General features: G+C 46.8%; 2 protein-coding genes across 4 annotated transcripts in view; one reads left to right on the forward strand and one right to left on the reverse strand.

Moving 5' to 3' along the window:
* LOC125627112 (uncharacterized) overlaps positions 1–24,020 on the reverse strand; it is a 235,686-nt gene that overhangs the window by 180,920 nt on the left and 30,746 nt on the right. The window lies entirely within an intron of this gene.
* Positions 1–24,020, forward strand: part of LOC142070130 (uncharacterized) — an 83,846-nt gene that overhangs the window by 29,356 nt on the left and 30,470 nt on the right. The window contains exons 9-11 of the mRNA XM_075123347.1: positions 3,126–3,671; positions 23,683–23,825; positions 23,919–23,986. Coding sequence (XP_074979448.1) covers positions 3,126–3,671; positions 23,683–23,825; positions 23,919–23,986 — 757 coding nt within the window. The remainder of the gene's footprint in view (positions 1–3,125; positions 3,672–23,682; positions 23,826–23,918; positions 23,987–24,020) is intronic.

The raw sequence follows: 24,020 nt of genomic DNA on the forward strand, positions 1-24,020 counted from the left end.
ACAGTTCCGTTTCCTACTGCTTCACTGCCTTTGATTCCTGCTTCCACCACTTCTGTTCTTCAAAAGACCCCCACAGCCCTTCGAGAGACCACTTCCCTAGCTGAGACTGCAGCAAAAGCGAATGCCACTGCACTAGAAGAGACGAGCACAGTTGCCTTTCCTACCACTTCTCTTCCTGGAAGCACAACAGTAGCCTCTTCTCTTATTCGCGAGATCTCCACAGCGGCTCGGGAGTCCACGTCCCTGGCTGAGACGACAGCGATAACTAGTACGACTGCAGCAGAAGAGACAACCACGGTTGCGCCTCCCACAACTTCAACCCATGAGAGCACAGCTCTAACCACTTCTACCAGAGCAGAAACATTCACATCTCCTTTACAGACCGGTCCCTCAGAGATGACAGCAGGAACTACTGCTACAGTTGCCTTTCCTACTCCTTCCCCCGTTGAAACAACGACGGCTCTGACTATCACCACACCGGCCCCTGCGGCCACATCCCTCACCGAGACCGCAACTGGAGTCACTTCCATTTTACCGTTGACATCCACGGTTCGTCTTGAGACAAGTTTGTCCTCTGAGCCCACAAGATTTCCCAGCGTCTCTACAGAAGTTGAGACAACCACAGCTGCCCTTCCTGTCACTTATCCCACCGCGACCACAAGTGCAGTCACCTCCTCTTTACGAGAGACAGCCACTGTTCCTGTTTCGGTGACTTCTCCAGCGGAGACCACAGGGACAGTGACTCCCACCACAGCAGGTCCTAAAACATCCACATCTGCTCTGGAGACCAGTTCCTCAGCTGAGATCCCAACAGCTTTGGGCACCACCACAGAACAGGGGACCCTCACAGCATCCCCTGTCACCGCTGTTCTAGCCGAGACTCCTAAAACATCACCCATTGCTACAGCAGCGGAGAGAAGCACAGCGGCTCCAATCACCACCGGCCCTGCTGAGACCACAACAACTTACACCTCCACAACAAGGAAGGGAACAACCACACCTGCCCATTTTACAACTTCCCCAGCTGAGACCACAACCACTTTGGGGGTCCCTATCAGAGGGGCGACAACAGCAGCCGTCTCTGTGACAACCACAACATCGCTTTCACCTACCACAGCTGCTTTGACAAGTAAGGGCATTGTTTTCATCTTGTGTATCCTTTGTAGTTGCAGATTTTGCTTTCCCACCATTTTAAGCAGGAGGGGTCTGGGTTGCCATAGTTTTGAAGTCACATATTAAAAGAAACCATTTTTCTTAGTGTTTATGGAATTAGAATGGAGATATTTTGAGGATAAAAAAATACGAAGGTTTCATGCTACCTAGAGTAATTGGATATTATTTGGGATAGAGGTGGCAACATGTAGACTTTCCATGGGTATAGGAAACAAGGGAGTTATGAACATGAAAGAAAGAATAAGAGAACATATGGGAGAGTCTTATTATAATAATGTTGCCTGCTTAATTGAAGTTAAATGATTTTCTTGAAAGTTATTAATGAACATAAATAAATATAGGAGGAAAGGGGATACAAACTAATAAAAAAAGGTATTAAAACAGGAATTCTCTGAATTTTTCTTGATAGTTATTTCCCATTTGCAAAACTATCTTGAAAGCCTGAATTGGAAACATTAAGTACTAAGGCCCCAATTCAGTAAAATATTTAGGTCCTGGAGCACGTGCTTAACATTAAGCACAGGACTAAGTTAGTCTCTTTTCAGCAAAGCATTCAAGCAACTGTACAGTCTCACTGAAGTCAGCGGCACTGAAAAGTTCAAACTTAAAAAGTTAAAGCCTGAATTCACAAAGGGAGGTGTGGTGGTGTGACGCTCTTCTAGGCCGTTAGAAGATCAGTGTGATTCACGAAGCCTCAGTTAGACACCTCGGCTCCTACAGAATGAGTGTGCAGGGATAGGATGAGAGAGAGAGAATGCGTAAGAGTGATTCTATATCTGTTTCATTAGAGCACGCACCCGGGACGTGGGAGATTCAGGACCCCTGCACAAATGATTCTTTTATTGTTTATCCACAGTAAAACAGTCAGTCTTCCACGTCCCAAGTGAAGACCCAAACCACTGGGCTAAAAGTTATGAGGGAGGACCTCCTCTTCCTCCTCCTCTCCCCCTGAAGCTGTTTTGGGTGAACTGACCTGAGTGGCCTGCTCTGGGAGGCATCCTCAGGATATTTTACCTCTGCAGTGAATCTTTCCTGCATTCTATATGTAAATTGTGATAAACATAGAAAAAATTCACAACTGGGGAAAAATGTTGGAGTGTTGAAGCTAAAACACTGTGTATATTCACAATGACCATATATGATTGATATGCATATTCTGTGGATTTGCACTCAATATGTGGAATAAGTCCCCGATGTAAAATACCTTAATGGTTATACATTTCTCCACACAGATCGTGAAATAACTGAAATAATCTACCAGAGGACCATTAAGCCAATGGAACAAAATAAAGAAAATAATGTCACAACTACACAGACAACTCCTGTGGTTCAAACCACCACCACCACCACGAAAAGTACAGCATTAGAGAGTACCACCAAAGCAGCAGCTCCTGTGATCCCAAACAGACCTGGGACCACAGCAACGTATTTCACAACAGGAGCAGAATCCATCACCGCAGCCCCAGTGACCACTTCCACAGCTGAGACAAAACATGCAGCTACCTCTCCATTAACAGAAACATCCACTTCTGCTCGTCCAACCTCCTCCCTAGCTGAGCCCACATCACAAATTAGCACTTCCACCTCAGAGCCAACCACAATTGCTCTTCCTGCTAGTTCAGCATCTGTTATGACCGTTGCCGCCACCTCTGCAACAGCAGAAACGTCCACATCTCCTCTACAGACCAATTTCCCAAGTGAGACTGCAGCATTACTCAGTAACAGGACAGTCGAGGGGACAACCATTGTTGCGCATCCCACCACTTCACTACCGCAGAGCACAGCTGCAGCCAGCTCTGCGAGGGAAGAGACGTCCACATCTCCTCCAGAGACCACTTCTCCAGCGGAGACAACAGCAATAGCTACTAACTCACTCAAGGGCAGAACCACAATTGTCCTCCCAAGCAGTTCACTCTATGGGACCACAGCTGCAGTCACTTCTGCTCCACCAGTGACCTCTACGGGTCCTCTACAGACCACATCCCCAGCTGAGATTACAGCAATAATGACCACCACTTCAGTAGAAAAGACAAGCACAATTCCTCTTCCTCTCATTACGACACCAGGGAGCACAGCTGGAGCCACCTCCAGTATTCTAGAGACGTCCACATCCCCTGTAGAGTCCATGTCTCCAGCAATAACTAGCACCACTGCAACGGAAGAGACAAGGAGACTTCCCCTTTCTGCAAGTTCACTTCCTGAAAGCACAGCTGCAGCCACCTCTACCGAAGGAGAAACATCCACCTCTCCTCCAGAGACAACTTCTGCAGCTGAAACTGCAGCAATGACTAGTACGACTACAAGAGAGGGGACAAGCGCAGTACCTCTTTCTACGAGTGCGCTACCTGGGAGCACAGCTAGAGCCACCTCTGGTGCTCTGGAGACCTCTTCCCCAAAGGAGACGACAGCAGTAACTGGTTCCACTGCAGTAGGCGAGACAACCACAATTACTCTTCCTACTACTTCACCCTATGAAAGCAAAGTTACAGCCACCTCGAGTATACCAGAGACCTCCACCTCTCCTGTAGAGACCACTTCTGCAGCTAAGACTACAGAAATACCTAGTACCAGCACAGCAGAAGAGACAACCACAGTTCCGTTTCCTACTGCTTCACTGCCTGGGATTCCTGCTTCCACCACTTCTGTTCTTCAAAAGACCCCCACAGCCCTTCGAGAGACCACTTCCCTAGCTGAGACTGCAGCAAAAGCGAATGCCACTGCACTAGAAGAGACGAGCACAGTTGCCTTTCCTACCACTTCTCTTCCTGGAAGCACAACAGTAGCCTCTTCTCTTATTCGCGAGATCTCCACAGCGGCTCGGGAGTCCACGTCCCTGGCTGAGATGACAGCGGTAACTAGTACGACTGCAGCAGAAGAGACAACCACGGTTGCGCCTCCCACCACGTCAACCCATGAGAGCACAGCTCTAACCACTTCTACCAGAGCAGAAACATTCACATCTCCTTTACAGACCGGTCCCTCAGAGATGACAGCAGGAACTACTGCTACAGTTGCCTTTCCTACTCCTTCCCCCGTTGAAACAACGACGGCTCTGGCTATCACCACACCGGCCCCTGCGGCCACATCCCTCACCGAGACCGCAACTGGAGTCACTTCCATTTTACCGTTGACATCCACGGTTCGTCTTGTGACAAGTTTGTCCTCTGAGCCCACAAGATTTCCCAGCGTCTCTACAGAAGTTGAGACAACCACAGCTGCCCTTCTTGTCACTTATCCCACCGCGACCACAAGTGCAGTCACCTCCTCTGTAGCAGAGACAGCCACAGTTGCTGTTACGGTGACTTCTCCAGCGGAGACCACAGGGACAGTGACTCCCACCACAGCAGGTCCTAAAACATCCACATCTGCTCTGGAGACCAGTTCCTCAGCTGAGATCCCAACAGCTTTGGGCACCACCACAGAACGGGGGACACTCCCAGCATCCCCTGTCACCGCTGTTCTAGCCGAGATTACTAAAACATCACCCATTGCTACAGCAGCAGAGAGAAGCACAGAGGCTCCAATCACCACTGGCCCTGCTGAGACCACAACCACTTTGGGGGTCCCTATCAGAGGGGCGACAACAGCAGCTGTGACAGTCATAACGGCGCTTTCACCTACCACAGCTGCTTTGACAAGTAAGGGCATTATTTTCATCTTGCGTATCCTTTGTAGTTGCAGAATTTGCTTCCCCGTGAATCCAGACCCATTTTAAGCAGGAGGGGTCTGGGTTGCCATAGTTTTGAAGTCACACATTAAAAGAAACCATTTTTCTTAGTGTTTATGGAATTACAATGGAGATACTTCGAGGATAAAAAAATACGAAGGTTTCATGCTACCTAGAGTAATTGGATATTATTTGGGATAGAGGTGGCAAAATGCAGACTTTCCATGGGCATAGGAAACAAGGGAGATATGAACATAAAAGAAAGAATAATAGAAGATATGGGAGTGTCTTATTATAATAATGTAGCCTGCTTAACTGAAGTTAAATAATCTTCTTGAAAGTTATTAATGAACATAAATAAATATGGGAGGAAAGGGGACACAAACTGACAAAAACGGTATTGAAACAGGAATTCTCTGAATTTTTCTTGCTAGTTATTTCCCATTTGCAAAACTATCCTGAAAGCCTGAAATGGAAACATTAAGTACTAAGGCCCCAATTCAGTAAAATATTTAGGTCCTGGAGCACGTGCTTAACATTCAGCATAGGACTAATTTAATCTCTTTTCAGCAAAGTATTCAAGCAACTGAGCAGTCCCACTGAAGTCAGCGGCACTGAAAAGTTCAAACTTAAAAAGTTAAAGCCTGAATTCACAAAGGGAGGAGTGGTGGTGTGATGCTCTTCTAGGCCGTTAGAAGTTCAGTGTGATTTACGAAGCCTCAGTTAGACACCTCGGCTCCTCCACAATGAGTGTGCAGGGATAGGATGAGAGAGAGAGACTGCATAAGAGTGATTCTATACCTTTTTCATTAGAGCGCTCACCCAGGAGGTGGGAGATTCAGGACCTAGATCCCCTGCACAAATGTTTCTTTTATTATTTATCCATAGTGCAACAGTCAGTCTTCCACACCCTAAGTGAGGACCCGAACCACTGGGCTAAAAGTTATGAGGGAGCACCTCCTCTTCCTCCTCCTCTCCTCCCGAAGCTGTTTGGGTGAACTGACCTGAGTGGCCTGCTCTGGGAGGCATGCTCAGGATATTTTACCTCTGCAGTGAATCTCTCCTGCATTCTATATGTAAATTGTGATAAACATAGACAGAAAAAATTCAAACTGGGGAAAAATGTTGGTATGTTTCAGCTAAAACACTGTGTACATTCACAATGACCACATATTATTGATATGCATATTCTGAGGATTTGCACTCAATATGTGGTATAAGCGCCTATGTAAAATACCTTAATGGTTATACATTTCTCTACACAGATCGTGAAATAACTGAAATAATCTACCAGAGGACCGTTAAGCCAGTGGAACAAAATAAAGATAATAATGTCACAACAACACAGACAACTCCTGTGGTTCAAACCACCACCACCACGACGAAAAGTACAGCTTTAGAGAGTACCACCAAAGCAGCAGCTCCTGTGATCCCAAACAGACCTGGGACCACAGCAACGTATCCTACAACAGGAGCAGAATCCATCACCGCAACCCCAGTGACCACTTCCCCAGCTGAGACTAAACATGCAGCTACCTCTCTGTTAGCTGAAACATCCACTTCTGCTCATCCAACCTCCTCCCTAGCTGAGCCCACATCACAAATTAGCACTTCCACCTCAGAGCCAACCACAATTACTCTTCCTGCTAGTTCAGCATCTGTTATGACCGTTGCAGCCACCTCTGCAACAGCAGAAATGTCCACATCTCCTCTAGAGACCAATTTCCGAGGTGAGACTACAGCGTTGCCTAGTAACAGGACAGTCGAGGGGACAACCATTGTTGCGCATCCCACCACTTCACTACTGCAGAGCACAGCTGCAGCCAGCTCTGCGAGGGAAGAGACGTCCACATCTCCTCCAGAGACCACTTCTCCAGCGGAGACAACAGCAATAGCTACTAACTCACTCAAGGACAGAACCACAATTGTCCTCCCAAGCAGTTCACTCTATGGGACCACAGCTGCAGTCACTTCTGCTCCACCAGAGACCTCTACGGGTCCTCTACAGACCACATCCCCAGCTGAGACGACAGCAATAATGACCACCACTTCAGTAGAAAAGACAAGCACAATTCCTCTTCCTCTCATTACGACACCAGGGAGCACAGCTGGAGCCACCTCCAATATTCTAGAGACGTCCACATCCCCTGTAGAGTCCATGTCTCCAGCAATAACTAGCACCACTGCAACGGAAGAGACAAGGAGACTTCCCCTTTCTGCAAGTTCACTTCCTGAAAGCACAGCTGCAGCCACCTCTACCGAAGGAGAAACATCCACCTCTCCTCCAGAGACAACTTCTGCAGCTGAAACTGCAGCAATGACTAGTACGACTACAAGAGAGGGGACAAGCGCAGTACCTCTTTCTACGAGTGCGCTACCTGGGAGCACAGCTAGAGCCACCTCTGGTGCTCTGGAGACCTCTTCCCCAAAGGAGACGACAGCAGTAACTGGTTCCACTGCAGTAGGCGAGACAACCACAATTACTCTTCCTACTACTTCACCCTATGAAAGCAAAGTTACAGCCACCTCGAGTATACCAGAGACCTCCACCTCTCCTGTAGAGACCACTTCTGCAGCTAAGACTACAGAAATACCTAGTACCAGCACAGCAGAAGAGACAACCACAGTTCCGTTTCCTACTGCTTCACTGCCTGGGATTCCTGCTTCCACCACTTCTGTTCTTCAAAAGACCCCCACAGCCCTTCGAGAGACCACTTCCCTAGCTGAGACTGCAGCAAAAGCGAATGCCACTGCACTAGAAGAGACGAGCACAGTTGCCTTTCCTACCACTTCTCTTCCTGGAAGCACAACAGTAGCCTCTTCTCTTATTCGCGAGATCTCCACAGCGGCTCGGGAGTCCACGTCCCTGGCTGAGATGACAGCGGTAACTAGTACGACTGCAGCAGAAGAGACAACCACGGTTGCGCCTCCCACCACGTCAACCCATGAGAGCACAGCTCTAACCACTTCTACCAGAGCAGAAACATTCACATCTCCTTTACAGACCGGTCCCTCAGAGATGACAGCAGGAACTACTGCTACAGTTGCCTTTCCTACTCCTTCCCCCGTTGAAACAACGACGGCTCTGGCTATCACCACACCGGCCCCTGCGGCCACATCCCTCACCGAGACCGCAACTGGAGTCACTTCCATTTTACCGTTGACATCCACGGTTCGTCTTGTGACAAGTTTGTCCTCTGAGCCCACAAGATTTCCCAGCGTCTCTACAGAAGTTGAGACAACCACAGCTGCCCTTCTTGTCACTTATCCCACCGCGACCACAAGTGCAGTCACCTCCTCTGTAGCAGAGACAGCCACAGTTGCTGTTACGGTGACTTCTCCAGCGGAGACCACAGGGACAGTGACTCCCACCACAGCAGGTCCTAAAACATCCACATCTGCTCTGGAGACCAGTTCCTCAGCTGAGATCCCAACAGCTTTGGGCACCACCACAGAACGGGGGACACTCCCAGCATCCCCTGTCACCGCTGTTCTAGCCGAGATTACTAAAACATCACCCATTGCTACAGCAGCAGAGAGAAGCACAGAGGCTCCAATCACCACTGGCCCTGCTGAGACCACAACCACTTTGGGGGTCCCTATCAGAGGGGCGACAACAGCAGCTGTGACAGTCATAACGGCGCTTTCACCTACCACAGCTGCTTTGACAAGTAAGGGCATTATTTTCATCTTGCGTATCCTTTGTAGTTGCAGAATTTGCTTCCCCGTGAATCCAGACCCATTTTAAGCAGGAGGGGTCTGGGTTGCCATAGTTTTGAAGTCACACATTAAAAGAAACCATTTTTCTTAGTGTTTATGGAATTACAATGGAGATACTTCGAGGATAAAAAAATACGAAGGTTTCATGCTACCTAGAGTAATTGGATATTATTTGGGATAGAGGTGGCAAAATGCAGACTTTCCATGGGCATAGGAAACAAGGGAGATATGAACATAAAAGAAAGAATAATAGAAGATATGGGAGTGTCTTATTATAATAATGTAGCCTGCTTAACTGAAGTTAAATAATCTTCTTGAAAGTTATTAATGAACATAAATAAATATGGGAGGAAAGGGGACACAAACTGACAAAAACGGTATTGAAACAGGAATTCTCTGAATTTTTCTTGCTAGTTATTTCCCATTTGCAAAACTATCCTGAAAGCCTGAAATGGAAACATTAAGTACTAAGGCCCCAATTCAGTAAAATATTTAGGTCCTGGAGCACGTGCTTAACATTCAGCATAGGACTAATTTAATCTCTTTTCAGCAAAGTATTCAAGCAACTGAGCAGTCCCACTGAAGTCAGCGGCACTGAAAAGTTCAAACTTAAAAAGTTAAAGCCTGAATTCACAAAGGGAGGAGTGGTGGTGTGATGCTCTTCTAGGCCGTTAGAAGTTCAGTGTGATTTACGAAGCCTCAGTTAGACACCTCGGCTCCTCCACAATGAGTGTGCAGGGATAGGATGAGAGAGAGAGACTGCATAAGAGTGATTCTATACCTTTTTCATTAGAGCGCTCACCCAGGAGGTGGGAGATTCAGGACCTAGATCCCCTGCACAAATGTTTCTTTTATTATTTATCCATAGTGCAACAGTCAGTCTTCCACACCCTAAGTGAGGACCCGAACCACTGGGCTAAAAGTTATGAGGGAGCACCTCCTCTTCCTCCTCCTCTCCTCCCGAAGCTGTTTGGGTGAACTGACCTGAGTGGCCTGCTCTGGGAGGCATGCTCAGGATATTTTACCTCTGCAGTGAATCTCTCCTGCATTCTATATGTAAATTGTGATAAACATAGACAGAAAAAATTCAAACTGGGGAAAAATGTTGGTATGTTTCAGCTAAAACACTGTGTACATTCACAATGACCACATATTATTGATATGCATATTCTGAGGATTTGCACTCAATATGTGGTATAAGCGCCTATGTAAAATACCTTAATGGTTATACATTTCTCTACACAGATCGTGAAATAACTGAAATAATCTACCAGAGGACCGTTAAGCCAGTGGAACAAAATAAAGATAATAATGTCACAAAAACACAGACAACTCCTGTGGTTCAAACCACCACCACCACGACGAAAAGTACAGCTTTAGAGAGTACCACCAAAGCAGCAGCTCCTGTGATCCCAAACAGACCTGGGACCACAGCAACGTATCCTACAACAGGAGCAGAATCCATCACCGCAACCCCAGTGACCACTTCCCCAGCTGAGACTAAACATGCAGCTACCTCTCTGTTAGCTGAAACATCCACTTCTGCTCATCCAACCTCCTCCCTAGCTGAGCCCACATCACAAATTAGCACTTCCACCTCAGAGCCAACCACAATTGCTCTTCCTGCTAGTTCAGCATCTGTTATGACCGTTGCAGCCACCTCTGCAACAGCAGAAATGTCCACATCTCCTCTAGAGACCAATTTCCGAGGTGAGACTACAGCGTTGCCTAGTAACAGGACAGTCGAGGGGACAACCATTGTTGCGCATCCCACCACTTCACTACTGCAGAGCACAGCTGCAGCCAGCTCTGCGAGGGAAGAGACGTCCACATCTCCTCCAGAGACCACTTCTCCAGCGGAGACAACAGCAATAGCTACTAACTCACTCAAGGACAGAACCACAATTGTCCTCCCAAGCAGTTCACTCTATGGGACCACAGCTGCAGTCACTTCTGCTCCACCAGAGACCTCTACGGGTCCTCTACAGACCACATCCCCAGCTGAGACGACAGCAATAATGACCACCACTTCAGTAGAAAAGACAAGCACAATTCCTCTTCCTCTCATTACGACACCAGGGAGCACAGCTGGAGCCACCTCCAATATTCTAGAGACGTCCACATCCCCTGTAGAGTCCATGTCTCCAGCAATAACTAGCACCACTGCAACGGAAGAGACAAGGAGACTTCCCCTTTCTGCAAGTTCACTTCCTGAAAGCACAGCTGCAGCCACCTCTACCGAAGGAGAAACATCCACCTCTCCTCCAGAGACAACTTCTGCAGCTGAAACTGCAGCAATGACTAGTACGACTACAAGAGAGGGGACAAGCGCAGTACCTCTTTCTACGAGTGCGCTACCTGGGAGCACAGCTAGAGCCACCTCTGGTGCTCTGGAGACCTCTTCCCCAAAGGAGACGACAGCAGTAACTGGTTCCACTGCAGTAGGCGAGACAACCACAATTACTCTTCCTACTACTTCACCCTATGAAAGCAAAGTTACAGCCACCTCGAGTATACCAGAGACCTCCACCTCTCCTGTAGAGACCACTTCTGCAGCTAAGACTACAGAAATACCTAGTACCAGCACAGCAGAAGAGACAACCACAGTTCCGTTTCCTACTGCTTCACTGCCTGGGATTCCTGCTTCCACCACTTCTGTTCTTCAAAAGACCCCCACAGCCCTTCGAGAGACCACTTCCCTAGCTGAGACTGCAGCAAAAGCGAATGCCACTGCACTAGAAGAGACGAGCACAGTTGCCTTTCCTACCACTTCTCTTCCTGGAAGCACAACAGTAGCCTCTTCTCTTATTCGCGAGATCTCCACAGCGGCTCGGGAGTCCACGTCCCTGGCTGAGACGACAGCGGTAACTAGTACGACTGCAGCCAAAGAGACAACCACGGTTGCGCCTCCCACCACGTCAACCCATGAGAGCACAGCTCTAACCACTTCTACCAGAGCAGAAACATTCACATCTCCTTTACAGACCGGTCCCTCAGAGATGACAGCAGGAACTACTGCTACAGTTGCCTTTCCTACTCCTTCCCCCGTTGAAACAACGACGGCTCTGACTATCACCACACCGGCCCCTGCGGCCACATCCCTCACCGAGACCGCAACTGGAGTCACTTCCATTTTACCGTTGACATCCACGGTCCGTCTTGAGACAAGTTTGTCCTCTGAGCCCACAAGATTTCCCAGCGTCTCTACAGAAGTTGAGACAACCACAGCTGCCCTTCCTGTCACTTATCCCATCGCGACCACAAGTGCAGTCACCTCCTCTTTACGAGAGACAGCCACAGTTGCTGTTACGGTGACTTCTCCAGCGGAGACCACAGGGACAGTGACTCCCACCACAGCAGGTCCTAAAACATCCACATCTGCTCTGGAGACCAGTTCCTCAGCTGAGATCCCAACAGCTTTGGGCACCACCACAGAACGGGGGACACTCCCAGCATCCCCTGTCACCGCTGTTCTAGCCGAGATTACTAAAACATCACCCATTGCTACAGCAGCAGAGAGAAGCACAGAGGCTCCAATCACCACTGGCCCTGCTGAGACCACAACCACTTTGGGGGTCCCTATCAGAGGGGCGACAACAGCAGCTGTGACAGTCATAACGGCGCTTTCACCTACCACAGCTGCTTTGACAAGTAAGGGCATTATTTTCATCTTGCGTATCCTTTGTAGTTGCAGAATTTGCTTCCCCGTGAATCCAGACCCATTTTAAGCAGGAGGGGTCTGGGTTGCCATAGTTTTGAAGTCACACATTAAAAGAAACCATTTTTCTTAGTGTTTATGGAATTACAATGGAGATACTTCGAGGATAAAAAAATACGAAGGTTTCATGCTACCTAGAGTAATTGGATATTATTTGGGATAGAGGTGGCAAAATGCAGACTTTCCATGGGCATAGGAAACAAGGGAGATATGAACATAAAAGAAAGAATAATAGAAGATATGGGAGTGTCTTATTATAATAATGTAGCCTGCTTAACTGAAGTTAAATAATCTTCTTGAAAGTTATTAATGAACATAAATAAATATGGGAGGAAAGGGGACACAAACTGACAAAAACGGTATTGAAACAGGAATTCTCTGAATTTTTCTTGCTAGTTATTTCCCATTTGCAAAACTATCCTGAAAGCCTGAAATGGAAACATTAAGTACTAAGGCCCCAATTCAGTAAAATATTTAGGTCCTGGAGCACGTGCTTAACATTCAGCATAGGACTAATTTAATCTCTTTTCAGCAAAGTATTCAAGCAACTGAGCAGTCCCACTGAAGTCAGCGGCACTGAAAAGTTCAAACTTAAAAAGTTAAAGCCTGAATTCACAAAGGGAGGAGTGGTGGTGTGATGCTCTTCTAGGCCGTTAGAAGTTCAGTGTGATTTACGAAGCCTCAGTTAGACACCTCGGCTCCTCCACAATGAGTGTGCAGGGATAGGATGAGAGAGAGAGACTGCATAAGAGTGATTCTATACCTTTTTCATTAGAGCGCTCACCCAGGAGGTGGGAGATTCAGGACCTAGATCCCCTGCACAAATGTTTCTTTTATTATTTATCCATAGTGCAACAGTCAGTCTTCCACACCCTAAGTGAGGACCCGAACCACTGGGCTAAAAGTTATGAGGGAGCACCTCCTCTTCCTCCTCCTCTCCTCCCGAAGCTGTTTGGGTGAACTGACCTGAGTGGCCTGCTCTGGGAGGCATGCTCAGGATATTTTACCTCTGCAGTGAATCTCTCCTGCATTCTATATGTAAATTGTGATAAACATAGACAGAAAAAATTCAAACTGGGGAAAAATGTTGGTATGTTTCAGCTAAAACACTGTGTACATTCACAATGACCACATATTATTGATATGCATATTCTGAGGATTTGCACTCAATATGTGGTATAAGCGCCTATGTAAAATACCTTAATGGTTATACATTTCTCTACACAGATCGTGAAATAACTGAAATAATCTACCAGAGGACCGTTAAGCCAGTGGAACAAAATAAAGATAATAATGTCACAACAACACAGACAACTCCTGTGGTTCAAACCACCACCACCACGACGAAAAGTACAGCTTTAGAGAGTACCACCAAAGCAGCAGCTCCTGTGATCCCAAACAGACCTGGGACCACAGCAACGTATCCTACAACAGGAGCAGAATCCATCACCGCAACCCCAGTGACCACTTCCCCAGCTGAGACTAAACATGCAGCTACCTCTCTGTTAGCTGAAACATCCACTTCTGCTCATCCAACCTCCTCCCTAGCTGAGCCCACATCACAAATTAGCACTTCCACCTCAGAGCCAACCACAATTGCTCTTCCTGCTAGTTCAGCATCTGTTATGACCGTTGCAGCCACCTCTGCAACAGCAGAAATGTCCACATCTCCTCTAGAGACCAATTTCCGAGGTGAGACTACAGCGTTGCCTAGTAACAAGACAGTCGAGGGGACAACCATTGTTGCGCATCCCACCACTTCACTACTGCAGAGCACAGCTGCAGCCAGCTCTGCGAGGGAAGAGACGTCCACATCTCCTCCAGAGACCACTTCTCCAGCGGAGACAACAGCAATAGCTACTAACTCACTCAAGGACAGAACCACAATTGTCCTCCCAAGCAGTTCACTCTATGGGACCACAGCTGCAGTCACTTCTGCTCCACCAGAGACCTCTACGGGTCCTCTACAGACCACATCCCCAGCTGAGACGACAGCAATAATGACCACCACTTCAGTAGAAAAGACAAGCACAATTCCTCTTCCTCTCATTACGACACCAGGGAGCACAGCTAGAGCCACCTCTGGTGCTCTGGAGACCTCTTCCCCAAAGGAGACGACAGCAGTAACTGGTTCCACTGCAGTAGGCGAGACAACCACAATTACTCTTCCTACTACTTCACCCTATGAAAGCAAAGTTACAGCCACCTCGAGTATACCAGAGACCTCCACCTCTCCTGTAGAGACCACTTCTGCAGCTAAGACTACAGAAATACCTAGTACCAGCACAGCAGAAGAGACAACCACAGTTCCGTTTCCTACTGCTTCACTGCCTGGGATTCCTGCTTCCACCACTTCTGTTCTTCAAAAGACCCCCACAGCCCTTCGAGAGACCACTTCCCTAGCTGAGACTGCAGCAAAAGCGAATGCCACTGCACTAGAAGAGACGAGCACAGTTGCCTTTCCTACCACTTCTCTTCCTGGAAGCACAACAGTAGCCTCTTCTCTTATTCGCGAGATCTCCACAGCGGCTCGGGAGTCCACGTCCCTGGCTGAGACGACAGCGGTAACTAGTACGACTGCAGCCAAAGAGACAACCACGGTTGCGCCTCCCACCACGTCAACCCATGAGAGCACAGCTCTAACCACTTCTACCAGAGCAGAAACATTCACATCTCCTTTACAGACCGGTCCCTCAGAGATGACAGCAGGAACTACTGCTACAGTTGCCTTTCCTACTCCTTCCCCCGTTGAAACAACGACGGCTCTGACGATCACCACACCGGCCCCTGCGGCCACATCCCTCACCGAGACCGCAACTGGAGTCACTTCCATTTTACCGTTGACATCCACGGTCCGTCTTGAGACAAGTTTGTCCTCTGAGCCCACAAGATTTCCCAGCGTCTCTACAGAAGTTGAGACAACCACAGCTGCCCTTCCTGTCACTTATCCCATCGCGACCACAAGTGCAGTCACCTCCTCTTTACGAGAGACAGCCACAGTTGCTGTTACGGTGACTTCTCCAGCGGAGACCATAGGGACAGTGACTCCCACCACAGCAGGTCCTAAAACATCCACATCTGCTCTGGAGACCAGTTCCTCAGCTGAGATCCCAACAGCTTTGGGCACCACCACAGAACGGGGGACACTCACAGCATCCCCTGTCACCGCTGTTCTAGCCGAGACTCCTAAAACATCACCCATTGCTACAGCAGCAGAGAGAAGCACAGCGGCTCCAATCACCACCGGCCCTGCTGAGACCACAACAACTTACACCGCCACAACAAGGAAGGGAACAACCACACCTGCCCATTTTACAACTTCCCCACCTGAGACCACAACCACTTTGGGGGTCCCTATCAGAGGGGCGACAACAGCAGCTGTGACAGTCATAACGGCGCTTTCACCTACCACAGCTGCTTTGACAAGTAAGGGCATTATTTTCGTCTTGCGTATCCTTTGTAGTTGCAGAATTTGCTTCCCCGTGAATCCAGACCCATTTTAAGCAGGAGGGGTCTGGGTTGCCATAGTTTTGAAGTCAGACATTAAAAGAAACCATTTTTCTTAGTGTTTATGGAATTACAATGGAGATACTTCGAGGATAAAAAAATACGAAGGTTTCATGCTACCTGGAGTAATTGGAGATTATTTGGGATAGAGGTGGCAAAATGCAGACTTTCCATGGGCATAGGAAACAAGGGAGATATGAACATAAAAGAAAGAATAATAGAAGATATGGGAGTGTCTTATTATAATAATGTTGCCTGCTTAACTGAAGTTAAATAATCTTCTTGAAAGTTATTAATGAACATCAATAAATAAAGGAGGAAAGGGGACACAAACTGACAAAAACGGTATTGAAACAGGAATTCTCTGAATTTTTCTTGCTAGTTATTTCCCATTTGCAAAACTATCCTGAAAGCCTGAAATGGAAACATTAAGTACTAAGGCCCCAATTCAGTAAAATATTTAGGTCCTGGAGCACGTGCTTAACATTAAGCACAGGACTAAGTTAGTCTCCTTTCAGCAAAGCATTCAAGCAACTGTACAGTCTCACTGAAGTCAGCGGCACTGAAAAGTTCAAACTTAAAAAGTTAAAGCCTGAATTCACAAAGGGAGGTGTGGTGGTGTGATGCTTTTCTAGGCCGTTAGAAGTTCAGTGTGATTTACGAAGCCTCAGTTAGACACCTCGGCTCCTACAGAATGAGTGTGCGGGGATAGGATGAGAGAGAGAGAATGCGTAAGAGTGATTCTATATCTTTTTCATTAGAGCACTGACCCGGGACGTGGGAGATTCAGGACCCTTGCACAAATGATTCTTTTATTGTTTATCCACAGTACAACAGTCAGTCTTCCACGTCCCAAGTGAGGACCCAAACCACTGGGCTAAAAGTTATGAGGGAGGACCTCCTCTTCCTCCTCCTCTCCCCCTGAAGCTGTCTTGGGTGAGCTGACCTGAGTGGCCTGCTCTGGGAGGCATCCTCAGGATATTTTATCTCTGCAGTGAATCTTTCCTGCATTCTACATGTAAATTGTGATAAACATAGAAAAAATTCACAACTGGGGAAAAATGTTGGAGTGTTGAAGCTAAAACACTGTGTATATTCACAATGACCATATATGATTGATATGCATATTCTGTGGATTTGCACTCAATATGTGGAATAAGTCCCCGATGTAAAATACCTTAATGGTTATACATTTCTCCACACAGATCGTGAAATAACTGAAATAATCTACCAGAGGACCATTAAGCCAATGGAACAAAATAAAGAAAATAATGTCACAACTACACAGACAACTCCTGTGGTTCAAACCACCACCACCACGACGAAAAGTACAGCATTAGAGAGTACCACCAAAGCAGAAGCTCCTGTGATCCCGAACAGACCTGGGACCACAGCAACGTATTTCACAACAGGAGCAGAATCCATCACCGCAACCCCAGTGACCACTTCCACAGCTGAGACTAAACATGCAGCCACCTCTCTGTTAGCTGAAACATCCACTTCTGCTCGTCCAACCTCCTCCCTAGCTGAGCCCACATCACAAATTAGCACTTTCACCTCAGAGCCAACCACAATTGCTCTTCCTGCTAGTTCAGCATCTGTTATGACCGTTGTAGCCACCTCTGCAACAGCAGAAACGTCCACATCTCCTCTACAGACCAATTTCCGAGGTGAGACTACAGCATTACTCAGTAACAGGACAGTCGAGGGTACAACCATTGTTGCGCATCCTACCATTTCATTACCTCAGAGCACAGCTGCAGCCAGCTCTGCGAGGGAAGAGACGTCCACATCTCCTCCAGAGACCACTTCTCCAGCGGAGGCAACAGCAATAGCTACTAACTCAGTCAAGGACAGAACCACAATTGTCCTCCCAAGCAGTTCACTCTATGGGACCACAGCTGCAGTCACTTCTGCTCCACCAGTGACCTCTACGGGTCCTCTACAGACCACATCCCCAGCTGAGATTACAGCAATAATGACCACCACTTCAGTAGAAAAGACAAGCACAATTCCTCTTCCTCCCATTACGACACCAGGGAGCACAGCTGGAGCCACCTCCAGTATACTAGAGACGTCCACATCCCCTGTAGAGTCCATGTCTCCAGCAATAACTAGCACCACTGCAACGGAAGAGACAAGGAGACTTCCCCTTTCTGCAAGTTCACTTCCTGAAAGCACAACTGCAGCCACCTCTACCGAAGGAGAAACATCCACCTCTCCTCCAGAGACAACTTCTGCAGCTGAAACTGCAGCAATGACTAGTACGACTACAAGAGAGGGGACAAGCGCAGTACCTCTTTCTACGAGTGCGCTACCTGGGAGCACAGCTAGAGCCACCTCTGGTGCTCTGGAGACCTCTTCCCCAAAGGAGACGACAGCAGTAACTGGTTCCACTGCAGTAGGCAAGACAACCACAATTACTCTTCCTACTACTTCACCCTATGAAAGCAAAGTTACAGCCACCTCGAGTATACCAGAGACCTCCACCTCTCCTGTAGAGACCACTTCTGCAGCTAAGACTACAGAAATACCTAGTACCAGCACAGCAGAAGAGACAACCACAGTTCCGTTTCCTACTGCTTCACTGCCTGGGATTCCTGCTTCCACCACTTCTGTTCTTCAAAAGACCCCCACAGCCCTTCGAGAGACCACTTCCCTAGCTGAGACTGCAGCAAAAGCGAATGCCACTGCACTAGAAGAGACGAGCACAGTTGCCTTTCCTACCACTTCTCTTCCTGGAAGCACAACAGTAGCCTCTTCTCTTATTCGCGAGATCTCCACAGCGGCTCGGGAGTCCACGTCCCTGGCTGAGACGACAGCGATAACTAGTACGACTGCAGCCGAAGAGACAACCACGGTTGCGCCTCCCACCACGTCAACCCATGAGAGCACACCTCTAACCACTTCTACCAGAGCAGAAACATTCACATCTCCTTTACAGACCGGTCCCTCAGAGATGACAGCAGGAACTACTGCTACAGTTGCCTTTCCTACTCCTTCCCCCGTTGAAACAACGACGGCTCTGGCTATCACCACACCGGCCCCTGCGGCCACATCCCTCACCGAGACCGCAACTGGAGTCACTTCCATTTTACCGTTGACATCCACGGTCCGTCTTGAGACAAGTTTGCCCTCTGAGCCCACAAGATTTCCCAGCGTCTCTACAGAAGTTGAGACAACCACAGCTGCCCTTCTTGTCACTTATCCCACCTCGACCACAAGTGCAGTCACCTCCTCCGTAGCAGAGACAGCCACAGTTGCTGTTACGGTGACTTCTCCAGCGGAGACCACAGGGACACTGACTCCCACCACAGCAGGTCCTAAAACATCCACATCTGCTCTGGAGACCAGTTCCTCAGCTGAGATCCCAACAGCTTTGGGCACCACCACAGAACGGGGGACCCTCCCAGCATCCCCTGTCACCGCTGTTCTAGCCGAGACTCCTAAAACCTCACCCATTGCTACAGCAGCAGAGAGAAGCACAGAGGCTCCAATCACCACCGGCCCTGCTGAGACCACAACAACTCACACCTCCACAACAAGGAAGGGAACAACCACACCTGCCCATTTTACAACTTCCCCAGCTGAGACCACAACCACTTTGGGGGTCCCTATCAGAGGGGCGACAACAGCAGCGGTGACAGTCATAATGGCGCTTTCACCTACCACAGCTGCTTTGACAAGTAAGGGCATTATTTTCGTCTTGCGTATCCTTTGTAGTTGCAGAATTTGCTTCCCCGTGAATCCAGACCCATTTTAAGCAGGAGGGGTCTGGGTTGCCATAGTTTTGAAGTCAGACATGAAAAGAAACCATTTTTCTTAGTGTTTATGGAATTACAATGGAGATACTTCGAGGATAAAAAAATACGAAGGTTTCATGCTACCTAGAGTAATTGGAGATTATTTGGGATAGAGGTGGCAACATGTAGACTTTCCATGGGTATAGGAAACAAGGGAGATATGAACATAAAAGAAAGATTAAAGAGAACATATGGGAGTTTCTTATTATAATAATGTTGCCTGCTTAACTGAAGTTAAATAATCTTCTTGAAAGTTATTAATGAACATAAATAAATATTGGAGGAAAGCGAACACAAACTAACAAAAAAGTTATTAAAACAGGAATTCTCTGAATTTTTCTTGGTAGTTATTTCCCATTTACAAGACTATCTTGAAAGCCTGAAATGGAAACATTAAGTACTATGGCCCAATTCAGTAAAATATTTAGTTCCTGGAGCACGTGCTTAACATTAAGCACAGGACTAAGTTAGTCTCTTTTCAGCAAAGCATTCAAGCAACTGAGCAGTCCCACTGAAGTCAGCGGCACTGAATAGTTCAAACTTAAAAAGTTAAAGCCTGAATGCACAAATGGAGCTGTGGTGCTGTGATGCTCTTCTAGGCAGTTAGAAGATCAGTGTGATTCACGAAGCCTCAGTTAGACACCTAGGCTCCTACACAATGAGTGTGCAGGGATAGGAGGAGAGAGAGAGAGAGAATGCGTAAGAGTGATTCTATATCTGTTTCATTAGAGCACTCACCCGGGACGTGGGAGATTCAGGACCCAGATCCCCTGCAGAAATGGTTCTTTTATTGTTTATCCACAGTACAACAGTCAGTCTTCCACATCCCAAGTAAGGACCCGAACCACTGGGCTAAAAGTTATGAGGGAGGACCTCCTCTTCCTCCTCCTCTCCCCGCCAAGCTGTTTTGGGTGAACTGACCTGAGTGGCCTGCTCTGGGAGGCAGGCTCAGGTTATTTTACCTCTTTATCGGGCATTGGTGGAAGTTCTGCTGGAATATTGTGTCCAGTTCTCGTGTGCACAATTCAAGAAGGATGTTGATAAATGGGAGAGGTTTCAGAGAAGAGCCCAGCAGAGAATGATTAAATCATTAGAATCATGCATTCGTGTGATGCACTCAAGGAGCTCATTCTATTTAGCTTAACAAAGAGCAGGTTAAGGGGTGACTTGATAACAATCTGTAAGGACCTGTCTTAGGAAGAAATATTTGATAATAGCTTCTTTAATATTGCAAACAAAAGTATTCCAAGACCGAATAGCTGGAAGTTGAAGCTAGACAAATTCAGCTGGGAAAAAAGTGTAAAAAGTGAGAATAATTAACCATTGGAACAATGTACCAAGGGTTGACGTGGATTCTCCATTACTGATAATTTTAAAATCAAGATTGTTTAAGATATGCTCTAATTCAAAAGGGGTTATTCTCGGGAAGTTCTATGGCTTACAGGAGGTCAGACTCGATGACCACAGTTGTTCCCTCTGGCCTTGGAATCTATGAATATGGGGCCTTGAAGAGAATGCAAATTATAGTTACAACCACTGTCGGAGCAGTATATGGGGCCTTTACTGTAATTAGGAAAGAGGCCCAGTGAATCCAAAAATGTATTCCAGAGGGAACTGCAGAGTGAGTCTCTTATGCATTCTATTTGTAAATTGTTAAAACATAGACAGAAAAAATTCAAACTGGGGAAAAATGTTGGAATGTTTCAGCTAAAACAGTGTGTACATTCACAATGACCATATATTATTGATATGCATATTCTGAGGATTTGCATTCAATATGTGGTATAAGCGCCTATGTAAAATACCTTAATGGTTATACATTTCTCTACACAGATCGTGAAATAACTGAAATAATCTACCAGAGGACCATTAAGCCAGTGGAACAAAATAAAGATAATAATGTCACAACAACACAGACAACTCCTCTGGTTCAAACCACCACCACCACCACGAAAAGTACAGCATTAGAGAGTACCACCAAAGCAGCAGCTCCTGTGATCCCAAACAAACCTGGGACCACAGCAATGTATCCCACAACAGGAGCAGAATCCATCACCGCAGCCCCAGTGACCACTTCCCCAGCTGAGACTAAACATGCAGCTACCTCTCTGTTAGCAGAAACATCCACTTCTGCTCATCCAACCTCCTCCCTAGCTGAGCCCACATCACTAATCAGCACTTCCACCTCAGAGCCAACCACAATTGCTCTTCCTGCTAGTTCAACATCTGTTATGACCGTTGCAGCCACCTCTGCAACAGCAGAAACGTCCACATCTCCTCTAGAGACCACTTTCACAGGTGAGACTACAGTAGTAATTAGTACCTCTACAGTAGAGTGGGAAACTGAATGAGTTTCTCCAATGCTTACTTCAGGTATGAATGCCTAGAGAGACGGATAGGTAATGGTAACCCCCTGCTTTTTACTATAGATTTATATTTTACAGGGTTTTGCCATTATTCATATTAGAAGTAGTACTCGTGTCAGCCAGTTGTTTTGCCCAACTTAGAGGTGGCATCCTCAAAAGTACCACAACCCACTCTACGTACTGACTTCCCTTCAGATGACAACTCCCTTCTTCCCAGCCACCACTTCCCAGCTAACAAGCAAGACCTTTTCTTGGGCTAGCTTCTTTAGACAGGACCAAAAAATGCTTATTGGGAGGCTTTGATCTTTGAAAGGTATCATTTCCAAAAGCACCTAAGGTATGTCCAGATTTTCAGTAGGACATAATCACTTAGATGCTTCTGAAAATGTAACTCTCAATGTTCAAATGTTGCTATTGTTTGTTGGGATGAGTTAGAATGCAGACTCCTTGGGGCTAAGTTCCACGCCTTGGCTGTGTGAGAGTGAAGGTCATACAGCCTTCCAGGAGTGTGCACGGAGGAGATCTCTGAGCCAGCTCTGCACAGCACAGCCTGGAGGGCACAGATGGGGAAGGCCAAGAAAGAGGCAATGAGATCCAGATTTACATAGATCTAGTGGTCCCTACATGCTGTGGAAATTAAGGCCAGTGGGAAAATGGGGAGGGGGGGGAAATTGCCCCCCCTGCCAGATGGAAATTTTTCATTAATGTTTTGTGCTCAAAAATCTTCAAAAATTCAAAACATCTCGACTAGTTCTAGTGCAAATGGTGTAAAGGGGCTGCAGGGTGAATGGCAACCTGTGCCCCCTCTGTGTGTGTCTTGGGGTCAATTTCACTTTCACAAGCCACCCACACAATGCCGCATTACTTAGGAAATATACAGGTGATGTGAGCTTCACGCTACCCTTAGTCATGGTGAACAGTATTTTACTCACTGACTAGTCTCATTTGACGTCAATGGAATATACTTAGAGTAAGGGATTATTCTGCCAGACCAAGCATGGCAGAATCTGGTCCTATGGATGTTAGGAACATAATGTCAGATGAAATTAAACACAGGCAATTGCTAAGTAATACATAGGCTTGGAAGGATGAGATTTTTATGTCAGTAAACGTCACTTCCACCGTACACACACAAACTGAAGAAACAATATTTCCATTGATAATAAAGGAAATATACAGATACGCAAAGTCAGACAAATGCTGTCTTAGAACTTCTCAGAGTTTGATTTAAATAACTATTGTCTGACACCCCCCATTGACAACCCGCTAATAAAAAAATTAAAAGCTTAAAACTCAATTTTCAGAAATGTGAACATTTAAATCAGTAAAAACATTAAAAATGCTTAAAAATTAACATCTATATAATCTGTCAAAATTACAAAATAGTAAAATCAAATTCTGCCAACCCTAGTAATAGAAGGAACAGTTCTTTGATTAGATTTAATCTGCTAGGGAAACGCTATCAATGTCATCGTGGGCAGAGCACAGTGTACGAAGCTTCCGAACAGTATGAAAAAAGTGGTGCACTTTGTTATTTTGCAGAGCTCGAGAGAGTCTGATATTCCGATGCAACTGGCAGTCTAATGATAATGGATTTGTGGTTCCTTTAGGAAAATAAAAGATACTTTTTGATCCAACATAACTGCATCTATTTTATCAGCTACATATTATTACTGTCATCATGGGGGAGTTCATTGATTTTTCATTCTGTTCTTGCATTTCTTGCAGCTGTTTTGCCAACCTCAACCCCCGCTCCAGCAATTGAACATTTCACAGTGAACTTCACCATAACCAATCTCCGATATGATTCAGAACTGGGATCTCCTCATTCTACCAGGTTCAATGCTACTGAGAAAGTCTTGATCTCTTTGGTAAGTGTGACTGACTCACAGCCTTCCCGGGCAGTTTGGGATCTCGGGTGCTATCGGCAGTACCACAGACTAATGACGTCCTCTCTTTGTCAGCTCAACCCAATATTTGAGAACAGCAGCATCGGCCCAGCTTATATAAGATGTGAAGTGATGGCTTACAGGTAAGGATCCAGGGGCCGAGCTTATCATATTACC

This window comes from Caretta caretta, chromosome 25, assembly GCF_965140235.1.
Source record: "Caretta caretta isolate rCarCar2 chromosome 25, rCarCar1.hap1, whole genome shotgun sequence".
NCBI classification, from domain to species: domain Eukaryota; kingdom Metazoa; phylum Chordata; order Testudines; family Cheloniidae; genus Caretta; species Caretta caretta.